Source organism: Pagrus major, chromosome 15 (assembly GCF_040436345.1).
Source record: "Pagrus major chromosome 15, Pma_NU_1.0".
Taxonomy (NCBI): Eukaryota; Metazoa; Chordata; class Actinopteri; order Spariformes; family Sparidae; genus Pagrus; species Pagrus major.
The window spans coordinates 22976447-22992884 of NC_133229.1; the positions used below are offsets into that span (position 1 = coordinate 22976447).

Here is a 16438-nt window from a genome sequence, read left to right on the forward strand (position 1 = left end):
TTGGTGCGCTTGCCATGTTTGCGGAAGCCGTTCGCAGCTAGCCGGAGTGTTGTGACTTTTTCTGTTTGTGTTATGTTTTAGCCGCGTTTTATAATCCAACATGAATCTACCAAAGGGACCAGATTCTTTGTGCTTCGACAAGGATGTTTTTATGAAGGTAAAAACCCGTCAACGTCACGTTTGGTAGCGCGCTGACGATGGCGTATGCTGTTAAACTAGCTAGCATTAGCTAGTCGACTGTTCACACTGGAAGCTCCTGTTTCTTCAAGATTTTTTTGTTTGTTATTGAACGAAAATACTAATAAGCTATTATACTTACATCACGGTGATAGTTAATGTTGATAATATCGAACATGTCAAACAGTGACGTTGCATATAATCCTTAATAGCAAACGACGTTAGCAGTGATTACAATGTGTTCAGTCTGTATGATGTGGCTGAATTCTTCTTTTTGGTCTGTCAGTCTGTAGCTGAGTCGATTTACTCTCCAATTTCTGATATACATCGTCTTGTCTCAATGTTTTAGTAATACTGGATGTTATTGTATACACGGCGGATTAACAAGTGTTGTTATCTCGTGTAAATGTGTCTATCCTTCTGCTGTGTCTCTGTCTGCAGGATGACTTTGACGTCGACCAGTTTGTGGCAGAATGTCGGAAGCAGGTCCAGCTGGAGGAGATGAGAGAGGACCTGGAGCTTTACTACAAGCTGCTGAAAACAGCCATGGTGGAGCTCATCAACAAGGACTATGCAGACTTTGTTAACCTCTCCACCAACCTGGTCAGTCCTTAATGTTAAAAGTATTAAAAAAATGTAATTAGGAATTAAAAGTCAATAATGTTTATTGTTAAAAATGAACAATTATCTTTATTTACTGTCACTGTCATTTTTGATAACAGGGTTTTTGTTTTTTTGAAATTGAAAAATATGTTTATCGTTATCTAATTTGTATTGTCAAGTAACGGGATCAGCCTCAAAAGTTCAGTACCTTGGGGCTCTTAAAAAATGACGGCGAGCACACCACACACTTTTCATTTTTTAAAGTAAATCTGACCAAGTTAAGACTGTCTTTAATCTCAGAGGTCCTCACCTTCATTTCAGGTGGGGATGGACAAAGCCCTCAATCAGCTCTCTGTGCCACTGGGACAGTTACGAGAGGAGGTCATGGTATGTGTGGTGATTAAGCATACTGTAAGCTTTGAGGAATTTCTGCCACCGAGAGTTCACTCATGTTTCTGGCTGTTGTCTTTTACAGAGTCTGCGGTCCTGTGTGAGTGAGGTGATTCAGGCCATAGACAGTCAGCTGTCCAAACAGGAAGATCTGCAGAAAAAAAAGGTTTGGCTTCTCGTCTTCCTGTCTGACTTCATCATTTGATCATAATTTGTGTTCATCATTAAATATATTACCTTTACAAAGCGCTGTGTGGCAAATCCATGACACGTTGTGAACATAATGTTGTTTTCAACTAGATATATTTGATGTCACACAGTCGATTACCGTATTCTTAAATTATTTTATAGGAACACTAGTTTTCCAACCTTTAATTTAGAAGATAGTGTTGAATAATAGCCTGCACCCTCTGTGGGACAATATCAATTAATTATCATCTTCCATTCATTATTCCATCTATCAGGTGTGTGTACTGAGGCTAATTCAGGTGGTGCGCTCAGTTGAGAAGATTGAGAAGATCCTCCACTCACAGAACTCCAAGGAATCCAACTCTCTGGAAATAAGCAGGTGCGAAACTGACGTGCTTACAAACCTGCTGGCATCACCTTGTAGATAACCTCATCTTTGAATGTGGGCATTTACAAAGCAAAGGTTTTCTAAATATTTGCATTTCAATATTCAGCCTAACCAGAAGTGACAAATAGGATGTTATTGCAAAGTCAGATTAAGTTAGCTAGAAAAGGTTTTAGTACATTTATCTTTTTGGGCCTGGAAAAGTATATTTCTATTTCGTAATCTTGTGCCTTGTATTCCATTTCTTAACATACATCCAAATAGCAGACACAAAGTACTGCAAAATCTTTGTAAACATTACTCGAGCACACCAGATCTTCAGGTAGTTTAAACGTGATCACTGCAGGGATATAGTTCTAAGCTTTTATATCTGACTTCATGTCTGTTTGTCTTTCTTTCTGTGTTTAGTCCCTTGTTAGCAGGTCAGATCCTGGAGAGAATTGCTACAGAATTCAACCAGCTGCAGTTCCATGCTGTGCAGAGCAAAGGCATGCCCCTACTGGACAAAGTCAGACCTGTAAGTGTTAACCAGCCAATCAGTCAGACAGCTGATAAAGCAATAGCTGCTCAGTTAGTCTGTCAGTTTATCTGGCTGGTCATCTTGTCAGTCCACCAGCCCTGTAATTATTTGACAAAGATAATCAGTTTTAGTGCAGTTCCTCTGGTGAGTTTCCTTACAGAAAAGTAATCAATACAACCATCTGCTTTTATGGAAAACCTTCAATTAAATATTGAAATATTGAAAAATATTTTCTATACTTGTTTTTAGTGCTTATTTGAAAATGTTCTGTCCTCTGTCAGCGTATTGCAGGGATCACCTCCATGCTGCAGCAGTCTCTGGAGGGGCTGCTGATTGAGGGTCTGCAAACATCCAATGTGGACATGGTGCGTCACTGCCTGAGGACATATGCCACCATAGACAAGACCCGAGATGCTGAGGCCCTGGTAGGACAGGTGCTGGTTAAACCTTACATGGACCAGGTAAAAAAAAAACAACACACGTTTTGATATACTGTTAATCACCGGGCATTTCTGCCCTTCTGAAGACATTAAGTGATAACTTTTCTTTCTTCCCCTTCTCTAAGGTGTTAGTAGAAGAGGTGGTGAAATCCAGTCCTAATGGTCTCCAGCTGATGTACTCTAGACTGTTGGAGTTTGTTCCTCATCACTGTCGACTGCTCAGAGAGGTGACTGGAGGAGCCATATCCAGGTAATGATCTAAATTCATTCAAAGCATTCATAGATCCAGATCTTCTTGCCTCTACTAGAAAAGCAAGTTGTCTGTTGTCATCTGTTACATTCAGCATATTGACCACACACTTTTGATATATATTTATTGTGTTTATTTATTTATTAATGTAATTACCATGCATCATTTACTCTTACTTACTGTATGAAAGTTTCTCTTTAGTCGCCCTCAGAGGTTTTTTTCTAATAATAACAACTGCCCCTAGATTGTGTGCATAAAATGAATCAGTAGCTGGAGTAGTGACCAATATAGATGATATCATAGCTTATCTTTAACATGCTGGTTTTTCTTCTCCCCTCAGTGACAAAGCTGACACAGTGCCAGGTTATGATTTCCTGGTGAACTCTGTGTGGCCGGAGATGATCAAAGGGATCGAGGAGAGGTTGGCCTACCTCTTCAACCCTGGAAACCCTGACATATTCTATGAGGTACAGCCACAGTGGATTCCCTTCTTTGTAAAAGATTTGTTGATTGTGTGCTGTCACATTTCGCAGTGTTTGATTGAGTAGTTTCACCCCCACTCTTTTTTTCTTCTCTAGCGTTACAGTGCGAGTATGGAGTTTGTGCGGAAGTTTGAGCGTCAGTGCAGCTCGCAGGCCAGTGTGAAGAGACTGAGAGTACACCCCTCATATACCAGCTTCCACAACAAATGGAACCTGCCCGTCTACTTTCAACTACGGTGCGTTTTACCTCAATTCATTCCGGAGGAGATGGTTTGGAAATGTGTGTTCCCTCTTTCTCCCCTCTTTCTATGAGCCAACTTTTCAATCTGCCTTTGAGTGTGGCTGCTCAGAACAACTATAACTATTTTCATATCTGTAATGGTACGAGAGCTAGTGCTCGAAGATGGAGTGAAAAAGCTGATCGGTTGAAGTTTTGTCTTTTCTTGTGCAGGAAGTAGTGTTCTTTAATGTCTGCATTATGCCAGGAAAAAAGCTATTTCGGACCCTGTGTTGAAAAAGTGCTGTTTTGAATAGCTACCCTCGAAGGCAGAATGAAAAGCTGGCATTCAGAGAGGAGGGAGATGCAACATCTTTTAAATATGGGTGGAATGGTGCACATTCTCTCCCCTGGAAGGCTTTTACAGTTTTGCGCTTAGTTGTTTACATGAAAAGTGCTGGAAAAATAGAGCTAGAGAGAGTTCAAAGCCACCTTTCTCACTTCCTAACGTAAAGTGTGTGTGAAAGTTGGATTGTCGGTTTTGGAAAGTTACTGAAATGATAGACGCAGCCCCCCCCTCCCCCTCAAAATCGGATGCCAGAAAGCTGTGGGTGGAGGAAGCTATACAAATGTCCAACAAGCAATACTGATAGGGGTATTGGCAGCTTAACTGACAAGACTTCCTGGAAAATCACACGTGCACAACCTCAGATTACATTATTGTTACTTGCATGCAATGAATATAATAAGGTGTGTTTTAGCCTCTTGAATTTAAACCTCTCAGCTAAAACGAACATGGTCTGACATTGGTGGAGGTGGAGTTTCTGTGCAGCATGTATTTTGAAGGATTGTCTGCTGCTTTAATGACTCAAGAGACAAGCTTTGGTTAAAATTGCAGGTTGTCAGCATTTTTTAGGGGAAAAAGATGAGTTGGCAGACGTTCACAAGTTGAACAAAGCCCTTTTTGATAGGAATCTGGAAGATTACTCGTGGGTGTGAGTTTCATGCAGAGTGATGACAAGAAGCAAAATGAAAATTTAAGATGTGTGTCAGCGCATTACTAAACATAGCCCGTAAACATGACACTGGACCTTGACTGAATGGCCATCGATCTGTGGAAAAAGTTGTCTAGTGTTTGTCAACCTCCTCCCACCCCCACAAACACGCACACACTGTAAAGATTAGGCCTTGTGTCCTCATTTCTCAATACAAACCTGCACAGTTCAGCCTTCTCGGGAAAGTCCATAATTTCTAAGACACGCAGTGTTGTTTCACGTCATGAATCTGTGTATATCAGAGCTGATGCAAGAAATAAGCTGATAACACATTGATTGTTTTGTCTTTCCCCTCTCAGGTACAAGGAAATAGCAGGATGTCTGGAGAACACCATAAGTGAAGGACTAGTTGCAGCACCAGGTAGGAATTTATTCTCTATCATGAACGCTGGTGTGTAACTAATACTTCACCTGCAGTAACTATGTGTCTGTGTCTGTCTATGTCCAGCTGGCAGTGCCTACCACCTGCAGGTATCTGAGGTGTTGTGGTCCTGTCTAGTGAGATGTTGGTCAGACAAAGTCTACCTGTCACCTCTGGCCCATCGTCTCTGGAAGCTCACGCTGCAGCTCTACGCACGATATGCAAAGTTTCTTGACGAGGTAAACTTAAATAAACCAGAATACTTATTTGAGAAGTGAATTTCAACAACAAAAGCTCAGTGCCAATGGATATCCATGTGGCTGTTACCTGCTTTTATCATCTCGATCCATGTCCACACAGGTGTTGACTAAGACTCCATCCTCCGAGGTGACCAAAGAGCCAACCAGGCCCTTGCCGAGCTCGGCCTCCTCCACCTCCAGCCGAACATCGATGGATGAGGGTGGAAGTGAGAGTGGGAGTCCTGCCTCTCTGTCCACCAAACAGCTGGTCTACATCGCAGCCGACATCCAAAAACTGCAGGAGCAGGTGCACAAACACAAACTAAATAGATGCACTTACATATGTAGCTCCAGTTTACTTACATTATATCACATGTTAGACTTACGGGGGTTAAGCTTCTACATTTTACATAGATGACAAAGTGTCTATTCTTGAGAATTTTGAATTGGTTTAAAAACTAGCCCTGTCCAACAACATATTTTTTGTGGCCTTTTTCGTGGCTTCATTGGATAGAACAACTGAAGAGTGACAGGAAACAGAATGAGGGAGAAGGAGGATGACATGAGCAAAGGACAGCGAGGACACAGCCTCTGTAATAGGGGGTGCATGTTTTACCAACTTAAGTATCGCATTAGAAAACGTTAATAGAAATGGAAAAATTTGAAATACTTCCTGAATTTGTCAAAAAAATATTCACACTCACTTGAGGTGGTTTTTGCCTTTTTCAAAACAAAGTTAATGAGAGATGGAAACACCTTTTCCAAATACGTTCTGACAAAGTGAACATTGAACTTAGATGACCGATTAGCTGTTGCTGCTCTGTTTTTCTTTTTGCAACTTTTCCAGAGTTCACCTTAAATTCCCTTGGCAGTTAGATGGAAAAACGACGACTGATAGCTTCTTGTTTTTCTCTTAGATACCAGAGATGTCCGAGATGGTCAGACAGCGGTTAGAAGCCATCGGATTCAAGAACTTTGCTATTGTGGAAGGTAAGCTACCCATACAGTACACATAGAAGTGATTTTGACTTTCCACATCCTTTGTGTTGTGTTTGCTTGATCTTATTGTGCAATGTTTTGTCAGGAAATGAGGAAGAAATGTCCAGTCGGATTTGTATACACTTGTTTACAACTGTTCCAAAGCATTGTTCTGTTGTCAAGTAGAACCTGTAATACAAGTGGCATGCCATCTCTGTTTGGAGGATTATTTTCTTCTTTTGTAAATGGAAGGGAGCACTGCCTTATTTCTGCTGTGCTCTAATTTTTGTGAAAACATGCCAACAGACACATGTCAGTGCAACTAGCCGTAAATGTTCACTGACATTTTAAAATGAAACCATTCAATCCCCAACAGGCTTTTGAGCGTGACATCTTCAAAGACAATATCTCTGCCACAAAATATAATAATTCCTTTCTCATTGTATCCTGCTTTAGCACAAAGGTAACTCTGACGGTTACAGCTTGTACTTTAGTATTCACTAGTGTTCTCGTCTATGTCAGATGCTCTGTCGGACTCCAAGGCTTGCCTGTCGAGTAGCATTCCCACTCTGAACACCAGGATGACACAGCATCTGACTGAACGCAGCTGCCGCTTCCTGAAGAGTGCCTCTGAGGTTCCACGACTCTACCGCAGGACTAATAAGGTCAGTGAAGCTGCAAACAGGCACATATATGAGTTTCTCCTATATTTCATCATATAGTATATCTTGGAGCAAACACTGGGAGTTTGTCTGATTTAGACAAAACCTGGGGGGCTAATGCACTTTGATCTGTGGTGTGACGTACATTTTTTTTTTCTGGTGGAAATGCTCAAATTAAAGGTCAGAATTTCACATTTTGAAATTCACTGACCGCTCAGATTGATGAGGCATGTTGGTGCATGAATAGCTTTTGATTTCCACATTATTATTCTCTCTTACATTGCACATTAACGAAATAATGAGTCATGATCGATTTCTTTGATGTGATGCACATCAGAGTTACAGAAAGTGACGTACTCATTGAGCTGAAAGGGCTTCTGTCTCACAATTTGTAGAAATGTACAGGTATTAATCACTTTCTATTGGCAATATGTGAGCAGATTGTTGCCTGTACAAGCCTGTGGACGATTTGTTTACGTTGTTTAATGCTGATGGAACTGTAGATTTCTGTTTGAAGGACTCGGGTCGGATTTTCTGCAACAGTCCAAAGGATGCGACTTAATGCATGTTCTCTCGTGCCTCGCCTCATTGCCTCTCTCCGCTGTGCTAACAGAGAGCAACGGCAGCTAACAGTCAAGTAGAAATCAAGTCCGCTAACATAATCAAATGACCAGCTTCCAGCACAACACAGAAGTTTCACAGAGCCCTTTTTAAAAGTTAATAATTGACCTTGGTAATGGCATTTTGTCGAAAAATTCACTTAAGAATTTGTCAAACATGCTCAGTCTTTGAATCACTGGCATCACCTCTTCGCGACAGTGCTGCTGTTTAGTTGCATCTAAGATGTTTTGTTTCCTGATTTATCAACGATTTCTGTAGCATTACTTGCACAATCCTCATTACTGCAGAGTAAACACAGAGATAAACACTGACAGCACACAGCACACAGACACATTAATATCCATTGGACAAGGATATCCTGATAATTATCTCTGCTGATACTGAGTCTGATTATTTATTCACATTTTCCTGCATAATAGAGCTGCACAATGCAAACTTCAACATTTCCATATGATCTACACCTGCATAGCTCTACATTAAGAAAATGTAGCCCAAAACACAGTTTTACTTTCATAGTTTAAGAGAGATAAATATAAGTCTCCGCCCTCAACATGAGCAAACTTCAAATTCAGTTTTCTACTGACCATGATCCTCAACACAAGCGAATGTTTATCTTCCCACTACGCTGTGCATACAACATTCTACCTCCTCTTTGACCAGGAACTGCCGGTGCATGCATCAGCCTACATGGACAACGCCTTACGGCCGTTACATCAGTTGCTAACTGACTCGACGGGACTGGTCACTCCCTCTACAGCACAAGAGTGGCTGCGAGTTACACTGTCTGAATGCACACAGAGGTGAGCTAACACAAATAAAGAACCAGAGCTGAAGATTTATAAAGTATGGCTTATGTCCTCCATTTCACTTCTAGCTGCAAGCCACACAATTTGTGTTACACAGTTTGATTTTTTTGTCTTTCTTGTGTTCAGGTACTATGAGACCATCTCTGAGGTGCTGAGCTCAGTGAGAAAGATGGAGGAGAGTCTGAAGCGATTGAAGCAAGCCAGAAAGGGCGCGACCACCACAACCACGGCAGGAGCAAACGGTGGACCCACAGACGACACCAAGATCCGACTACAACTGGCACTGGATGTGGAATACCTGGGAGAGCAGGTAGGTGGCGTTTGAAACATGCAGAACAACTGCTTCCAGGCTCTGTTACAAACTTCAGCGTCATCTGACATACTTTTGATTATTCTCTCTTACACTGCTCTGTGCTGTTGTGTGTCGCAGATCCAGAAGATGGGTCTTCAGCCAAGTGACATCTCCATGTTCACCACTCTGATGGACCTTGTGAAAGAGGCCCGAGAGCTCGCTGAACAGAACTAATAAGGTGTGACATGCTGCACTCATCCCTGCATTTCAACCCCTGCAAGAATCCTGCAAGAAGGATAAAAAGCATTTGTCCCAGCACAGGCCGGAGTAATGGTCTGGTAACAGTTTATGATGACGAGAAGAGGAAGACTGAAGGACAAGAACTGACAGAAAATTACTGATTCTGGTGATATGAACTGCTCTATATGTTGGTCCAGAATGTCATATAACAAGAGTCTAACTGAAGTCTAATTCGTAAAGAGAGAATGTCAATCAAACGATATTTGTTTAATTTCCGCTGCTTGGTGAAGGATTTATCTGACATAGAAGTCTGTTTGTGTGTAACATGTACATTTTTGTTAAAATCAAAGTTGTTTATTATAATATGTTTAACGTTATGGAACTTGGGAATAAAACACAGAATTTTGGATACAGATTTGAATTTGTGTGTTTTAATGGAAAGGTCACTCACGAGCTCCAAGCGTTGGCAGTGGTGGAGAAAAATTCAGATCATAACTTAAGTAGATGTTATAATACTACACTGTAAAAATAGTGTCCTGCATTGAAAATGTTATGTTACTAAAGTTAATTGAAAGTGTAATCAGGAAAATGTCATTTTAAGTTTCAAAGTAAAAGTACTCTGTGCACAGTGAGAAATGCCAGTGACACCTTCACGATATTTGTTTTGTCCAAATCCTAAGATTATTGATAACAAATTAAAATGACAACATTTTATTGAAAGTAGTGGAAAATGCCAAAGGCCCAAAGCGATGCCTTGACGCCTTGTTAGCTTGTCCAATAGTGCAAACCTCAAAATTATTATTAATAAATTAAAGTTATTAAAAAGATTAAAAGGAAAAGCAGCAAAGCTTCACAGAAATTGGAACACAAATGTTTTCTTATAAAAAAAAAGACATGATTTTCTGAATTATTACCAATTAATTTTCTGTCAGTTGACAAACTGATTAATCAACTAATCATTTCAGGAGTACTTGTACTGTTGGGTAGTTTAATTTATAACAACATATTTTACAAACTCTTTGCAAGTCTGTGTGAAAAAAATCAATTAGTGAAGTAACTAAAATTTATTCAGAAAAACCATCGAGGCTTATAACAGGAAACTCGCCTCAAAATGTTACATGTACATACAAAAGTCCTATAATATACAAACATAAGCACAAACAGAAAGTTGCAATGAGGTAAAAAATGGTGTAATGGAAAAGATGTAGACAAGGCAAAAAAGTTACTGATGGTGTGTGTATATAAGTGTATGTGTATATGTCATGTGTTTGCACTGCATACGGCATACTGATCGTTTTAAACATGCTCAGAAGGGGTTATTACTCATGATGTCACTCTGAAAACAATGCTACAGATAAATAAACCACACATATACAATATATAAATCAAAGTCATGAAAACTTAAAATGGGTCATCAATAACTGTTTTTAGATTTTGCCTCAAGAGCAAGAAGCCGCTGAACTCGTCACCATCCAGTAATGATGGATGCTTATTTCCATATTATTCCACACATTAATGCATGTTGTGATTCATATATCTTCTAATATTTATGAATAATATGTATTATACAGTATAAAGTGCCGGTACAGTAACCACATTTTCAACCAGGCATTGTAAAAGTTATAGATTTTCTGATTTGCAGATGACTATAAATGAAAAATACCAATTTGTAGTTGTGTTAAAGGTATTGTTCATGTCTATTTGACATTCAGTATTCTCTAAACCGTAATATTTCAATCGGTCATTATCAATTCTGTTATTAGTCAAGGTTTAGTTGCAAAATTATATTGAACACAGGAAAAGGAAACTGGATTATTCTTTTTATGCACAGAATATATGGGAAAAAGTACAAGAGGAAAGATTTTGGAAACATGATGAGAAATATGCTTAAGATTTATCATCTGAAAAATCTAAATGTTATGCTTTCAACTAGCAAAAACCTAATTGATTGACAGTAGCTGATGAGATTGTTCCCAAATTAGATAATAGTCTAAATTATTATCCTGAATCTCGTCCCAATTTCCCCAAAATGTAGCATAATCCCTAACTGGAAAGTTGAATGACCTCTAGTGCAGCGTTTCCCTGCCGTCCAGTCTGTAGGCTCCTCTCTCCTGACCTGTTTAGGTGATCAATATCGATACATTACGATCATTTGAATCATTGAAACGATAAAAAACCTGAAATCCTGATTTAAAAAAGACATTTCAAGTGTGTTGGGTTACAAATGTTTTATTACAGAAATCACAAATCGCAACAAAACAAAAATAAACTCTTAGTTACAATATACAACGTCATCAGTATTTGATCGTAGAGAATCGTGGTTACTGTACCTACTCTACTGAAAAATACTGTACAGAACTCTGCTATAATAAATTTTACAGGAAAAAAACAAACAAATTAGGATTTTTAAGAGGCTGCTTGAAAACAACTCAGCTTAAAGTAACAGGTTTTTTCATAAATACTGTTTCTGCAACACTGTAATATTGATAGATCCTCTGCGAACGAGGTTGTGCTTCATTCCTCAAATACTGCATGTGGCCATTATTTCAGCTGAAAAACAAGGGTAGGATCTAAATGAGATGTCTGTTGAATGATTGATTTCAGCACCTGCAGGAGCTGGAGGCGATGAAGAACACTGTAAAGAAATGGGTCTGGTATGTTGGGTGTTTTTCACGTCAGAGGATTTTGTTGCTTTTTAGGCACTGTATAACTTCAGAGTGTAGGGTTGGTGATCTTTCCCAGCAGGAGGATGGCGTTCGAATCTCCCTCTATGACAGAAAAGAAGAACGGCCGGTTGATGGAGAGTTTCAGAGGGATGCCCTCCTCCTGGATCTTGTCCTGAGGTTCTGCTCCTTCCTCCGACATCTCAAACGTCACCTTGTTGACCGCCTGAGATCAGACAAAGAGATATGTTAATGATGGACACATACACAGTGAGTGTTTTCTATATTTTGACCACTCATCTACGTCACCTTATCTATAGCAAAGGGTTGGGTGTTGCTGAGTTGGCTGAACTCAGCCTGGGAGCCCAATAGTTTGGCCTCAACTTCTGGATCGATGTTGGTCAGCAGGTCGCGCATGTCAGTCACAGAAGACATGGAGAACTTCGGGAGGGACAGCTCCAACAGACTGGGTGGATGGACAGAGGGGGAAACAGGTATTTAATATTAAGATGAAAAGTTTTTGAAGTGATTCCATTAAAATCTGCAGCCTCATTTGCTCTACAGTGAAACAACATATACTGTATAACCAGCTGTGTTTCTACAGTCCTGGAAAAACAGTGATCAGTGGCGGACTCATGATGTTTGAAGGGTGACAAAAACTAAAAGGGCACCAGTGGGGCACCAGAGTGCAAAAAGGGCACTGAGAGGGCACCTAAAGGGCACTTTATCAAATTCTGTCAGATGGAAGGACACCCCAGAGGGCACGTTATCATGTTTTATCAAACATAGGGGCATCCAAGGGGGCACTTTAGCAGGGTTTCTTTTGAACATGGGGGCACCAGCTGTACAGCTGCAACAATTAATCGACTAAATAATTAGTTGTCAACTACTAAATTAATTGCCATCTATTTTGATTATTGATTAATGAGATTTTCAAAAGTCAAAATTATCTAGGGTTTTTAAAAAAGCTCAGTACTCACCCTTCCTGGAGTTTCTGGTGCCAGTCAGACATGATGTCAGTACGCAGATTAGACTCTATGTCATGGAGGTTAGCCCCTTCATGAGGCAGGACCAGCAACATATAGGAGCGTTTGCTCAGAGACAGCTTCACAACTGTGCACCGCCGTGCCTTCATGGTGAGAAAAAAATATTACATCATGATGTGAGCAAACTCAAACTTCCTGCTCTTCACCAAAGTATATTTCATAGACTACAGCTGCAAATATGTGTTGAAGAGAAATACACAAATGAGCCAACGTTAGGCATAAAAAAACACATTATTTACCTTATCATTCAGGTAGTGGTACTGACCCGTGTGGGTCATCAGTGGAGCCATCACTGTGGTTGTTTCGTCCACATGAAATTCCTGCGTGGAGGTCTCCTCTGGCTGGAAGGCTGTCCTCCAGCTACCTAAAGAAACACAAGTAAAGAACAAAATCAGACACTGCAAGGTGGTGTAGCCTGCCAAGTTTTGGAGATATCAGCTGTAGACACTTCCTCCGTGAAACTGTGGATCATCTTGAGTAACTGGGTCATGACTTCTTGAAAGAGACATTGTTGTTGAGTAAAATACAGATCTGCAAAATGTTGTCCACTCCAAATACAATCTTTGGTGCAACACACAAGCTTGAGTAGTGGTCTTAAAATGTGGAAAGTGTCCTGATTGGCCAAGTTCTGATCAAACAAGAGGAAGAGACAAACCTTGGAAGTTGAAGGAGGTAAGAAACAGAAGGTCGCTGCTGGAGTTCAGATCCTTGAAGACGCTCTTCACCTTCCCATCCGACGTCTTCTCCACGAAGCTGTTCACCAGCTGCTCAGCCTCCTGAGGTTTGGAGAAGTCCACGCCGCGGATGAACGATGTGTCCGAGAAGTCCTGTGTGCCTTGAATAAAGTCCTCTGATAGCTGAGTACCCTGACGAGTGAAGGTCCACACCTGGGTAGTGATTTCATCTTTCGGTCCGTCGTCCACCAGAGAGTTAATGCTCTGCAGGGTCTTGAGAACCTTGTGTCCATCCACTAAGGACACACAGTCCTCTCGGTCAGTGCCGCTGCTCAGGCCCAGTAAGCTCTGGAAGGAAAGGAATGAATTAGTACAAAGCCTGATGATCACATGGGACCATATCAATCATCCCCTCATTCAGCACAAATCAACACTGAAAATCAAAGACCTGGAACAAGCTTGCTGTCTTCTTGGAGGCTCCCAGGTAGAAGGTGAAGAGGGATCCGTAGGTGTTGACCGGGGACAGGAGGGTGTTGCTGCTTTGCTGCTTGCTGCTGAGCGCCTGGTACATCCTGAGGCCCAGAGAGTTCAACAGCCCTGCCAGAACCGCCGTCCTCTCTGTGATGTTCTGCCTCTGTGCATCCAGCCTCGACAGGTCCCTGTTGTCTGGCGTCAGGACTTCAATATCAAGGGGGGCCACAGGAAGTGTCTCAAGAGGCTTGGACGTCTGGGCCTGCAGGGTCTCACAGCTGACATTCTCGGAGGCAAAGAGATGGAAGGGGTGAACGTAGACGCGGTTGGCTTGGCTTGCTGAGAGGTAGCAGCAGAGTAGGAGGGCAAGAAGAGGCGACCGCAGGATCGGCATTTTTCCTTTTGTTGATAGTCACCTTAAAACGATTCCTTCTGTGGAGAGAGACAGATATTTTTAGTTTATGATAAGTATACCAAGTGATCAACAGGCTCTTGAGTCTTAGTATCGTGTTGTGAATGGTACGTAAGTATTAGTGTTGCTTTCGACAGAAATCTGGCTGGATCTGGTTCCAGCCAACATTGGACATAGAGCGGCATGTCAGTGATGGATTGATTGCTCTTTGTGTGTCCTCTCTCCTGCTGGTCGCTGAATGAGAGCAGGCATTACCCTCCGCAACAGGGGTCGCATAGATAATGAAGACGCATCTATGTGCGTCTGTGTGTGAATTTGTTTGTGTTCACGGACTAAAATAAGATGGATATTGTTAAAGCAGCTTTCTGATCGTGTGCTCAGGCAGTCAAGCAAATTTGCACGCTCAAATTGTCAAAATACAAGAAGACAAAAGCGTCCACTCACTGTTTGGCCGTATTTATGTCGTAATAACTGTACAGATAAATGCATGTCTAAAATAAATGAGTAAGTATAACTTTTACACACGCATTGAGTTGATAATAAAAGAAAAAAATTATATTTTGCTTGATTAATTACAAGTTATTGTCATTAACCTAGATTTCTGGGTGAGTGCTCTTATGCAAACATAGGACTTTATCCTTTGAGTTGAACGTGCAGAAATGTGGACTGATGGACTCTTGTAAGAGGTGAGCAAACACTGGATTTTCCTCTGTTTGGACATGTACCACAGGACATGGCCTTGGTCCCTTCCTCTGAAATGTTCTTATATGCAACCAGCCCACCTGTGTACTGGATGACTCTATGACAGAGGCCAAAAAACATGATTGATTCACGATAACTGATGCTTTTTGTTGAGATGCAGACTTCTGACGAAATGTTTTGATTTGATCTAATCCATCACAATTCATTTGTACTTTTTGTTTTGATGAAATAGTTAACCCTTAAATCAAACTAAAAAGTAGGTCAACAAGACAGTTTGACAGAGGTGCTCTCTTGTACACCACTTGTAGACATTTAAAACATCATTTTTTGTTTTTTAATAATATAACGGATAAGTTCGATCAGTTCTAGGACTCTAAGCTCAAACATTTCCCCTCACTTCTGACAAGTTTGTACATTCACTCCAAAGGCAATTACTGAGATAAAGTCAAAGTTTGCTCTTACCGTGTGTGTCTGCTGCTGCTCAGTGAAGGGCTGACTGAGGTCCTGACTCCTCAGCTCCCTTAATTTAACCCAGTCGGCTGCCCGCGGTGCTCCCACTCTGGTTACTGATTAACCAAAGCAGCATTGAATCAGGGGCTCTGCTGCCATGACTCACAGCCCGCTTTGTACTGACGTGCTATGGCCATAGATAAATAGGTCTGACAGAGAGAAGAAAGAGACCTCCCAATGTCCCTCTACATGTTGACTTTAGGAGGAGGATGATGCAAGCCGCATCACGGAGGGGGTGAACGGAGAGCTCAGCCGGGCTTGTTTGTGTTTGGAAGTGACTCACTGAAATGTCACCATATTGTAGGGATGTTTATTTGTGATTAATTACACATGTTCTTTAAAAATTTTGCTCAACACAGAAGTCAAACAAGTACCTAGTAAACATGTTTGAAACCTGAATGACTTGAATCAATATAAGAAAAATAAGAAGAGAGAAAGACAGACGACAGAGTCAAAGTAATTACTAAGCAATCTAGATTTTCATGCATCATATTCTTCGGCTATTGTTCCTACAGGATGCACTCGTGTTATCATGTCTCTCTCTTTCTGATATAATCCATATCAATCATTACTCACACCATCAATTCCATGTCATCTGTAAAAGTGTACAGTTTAATATACATTTACAATAATGCTCATTAAACCTTGTTACCCGTTTTCGTGATAATTCAGACATCCCTCTGACTTTTCTTTTCCTTAAAGCAATAACTAACTAGAATGGCAACAGTCGCCTTTAATTCAGTCAAGCCAAATCCAATATCAAATAATCATATCCGATTTTTTTTACATCAAATTGTACTCACTCAGCCACCTAAATACGGCTGATTTTTTTCATCAAGCTCTGTGCATTATTCTCTGAGAAATTAAGGAACGTGTCAAGAACATCCTTTCTCACAATGTTAAAGAAAGTGAGAAAACATTCCTGGATCTGTCCCTTTATCTGGATCCACACAAGAACCTAATGGGGTCTATTCTGGGTCGAGACCCATCGTCCATCCAAGTTTCATGAAAATCTGTTTAGTATTTTTTGTGTAATCCTGCTGACAAACCAAC

At 40.8% G+C, this 16438-nt stretch overlaps 2 protein-coding genes across 2 annotated transcripts; one reads left to right on the plus strand and one right to left on the minus strand.

Annotated features, from left to right (window-relative positions):
* Positions 1 to 9320, plus strand: cog2 (component of oligomeric golgi complex 2). Its single transcript, XM_073482266.1, has 18 exons — positions 1 to 157; positions 619 to 780; positions 1102 to 1167; positions 1256 to 1336; positions 1635 to 1738; positions 2153 to 2261; positions 2546 to 2725; positions 2830 to 2954; positions 3295 to 3421; positions 3533 to 3672; positions 5008 to 5069; positions 5157 to 5308; positions 5430 to 5615; positions 6226 to 6298; positions 6809 to 6951; positions 8230 to 8369; positions 8502 to 8685; positions 8806 to 9320. Exons 1-18 carry the CDS (start codon positions 101 to 103, stop codon positions 8899 to 8901), a joined length of 2187 nt encoding a protein of 728 aa, XP_073338367.1. The 5' UTR covers positions 1 to 100; the 3' UTR covers positions 8902 to 9320.
* Positions 9321 to 11120: 1800 nt separating this feature from the next.
* agt (angiotensinogen) lies at positions 11121 to 15418 on the minus strand. Its single transcript, XM_073481543.1, has 7 exons — positions 15338 to 15418; positions 13739 to 14193; positions 13272 to 13638; positions 12856 to 12980; positions 12551 to 12699; positions 11880 to 12036; positions 11121 to 11796 (listed from the first exon to the last, which is right to left on the minus strand). The coding sequence occupies exons 2-7, from the start codon at positions 14153 to 14155 to the stop codon at positions 11620 to 11622; spliced, it is 1392 nt and encodes a 463-aa protein (XP_073337644.1). The 5' UTR covers positions 14156 to 14193; positions 15338 to 15418; the 3' UTR covers positions 11121 to 11619.
* Positions 15419 to 16438: the final 1020 nt, after the last annotated feature.

Coding starts and splice junctions, on each gene's coding strand:
- cog2 (XM_073482266.1), top strand. CDS start 101: ATGAATCTACCAAAGGGACCAGATTCTTTGTGCTTCGACAAGGATGTT. Junction 1,337..1,634: donor AAGATCTGCAGAAAAAAAAG/GTTTGGCTTCTC, acceptor TCCATCTATCAG/GTGTGTGTACTGAGGCTAAT. Junction 5,309..5,429: donor ATGCAAAGTTTCTTGACGAG/GTAAACTTAAAT, acceptor ATGTCCACACAG/GTGTTGACTAAGACTCCATC.
- agt (XM_073481543.1), bottom strand. CDS start 14,155: ATGCCGATCCTGCGGTCGCCTCTTCTTGCCCTCCTACTCTGCTGCTAC. Junction 13,639..13,738: donor AGACAGCAAGCTTGTTCCAG/GTCTTTGATTTT, acceptor CTTTCCTTCCAG/AGCTTACTGGGCCTGAGCAG. Junction 11,797..11,879: donor AACCCTTTGCTATAGATAAG/GTGACGTAGATG, acceptor GTCTGATCTCAG/GCGGTCAACAAGGTGACGTT.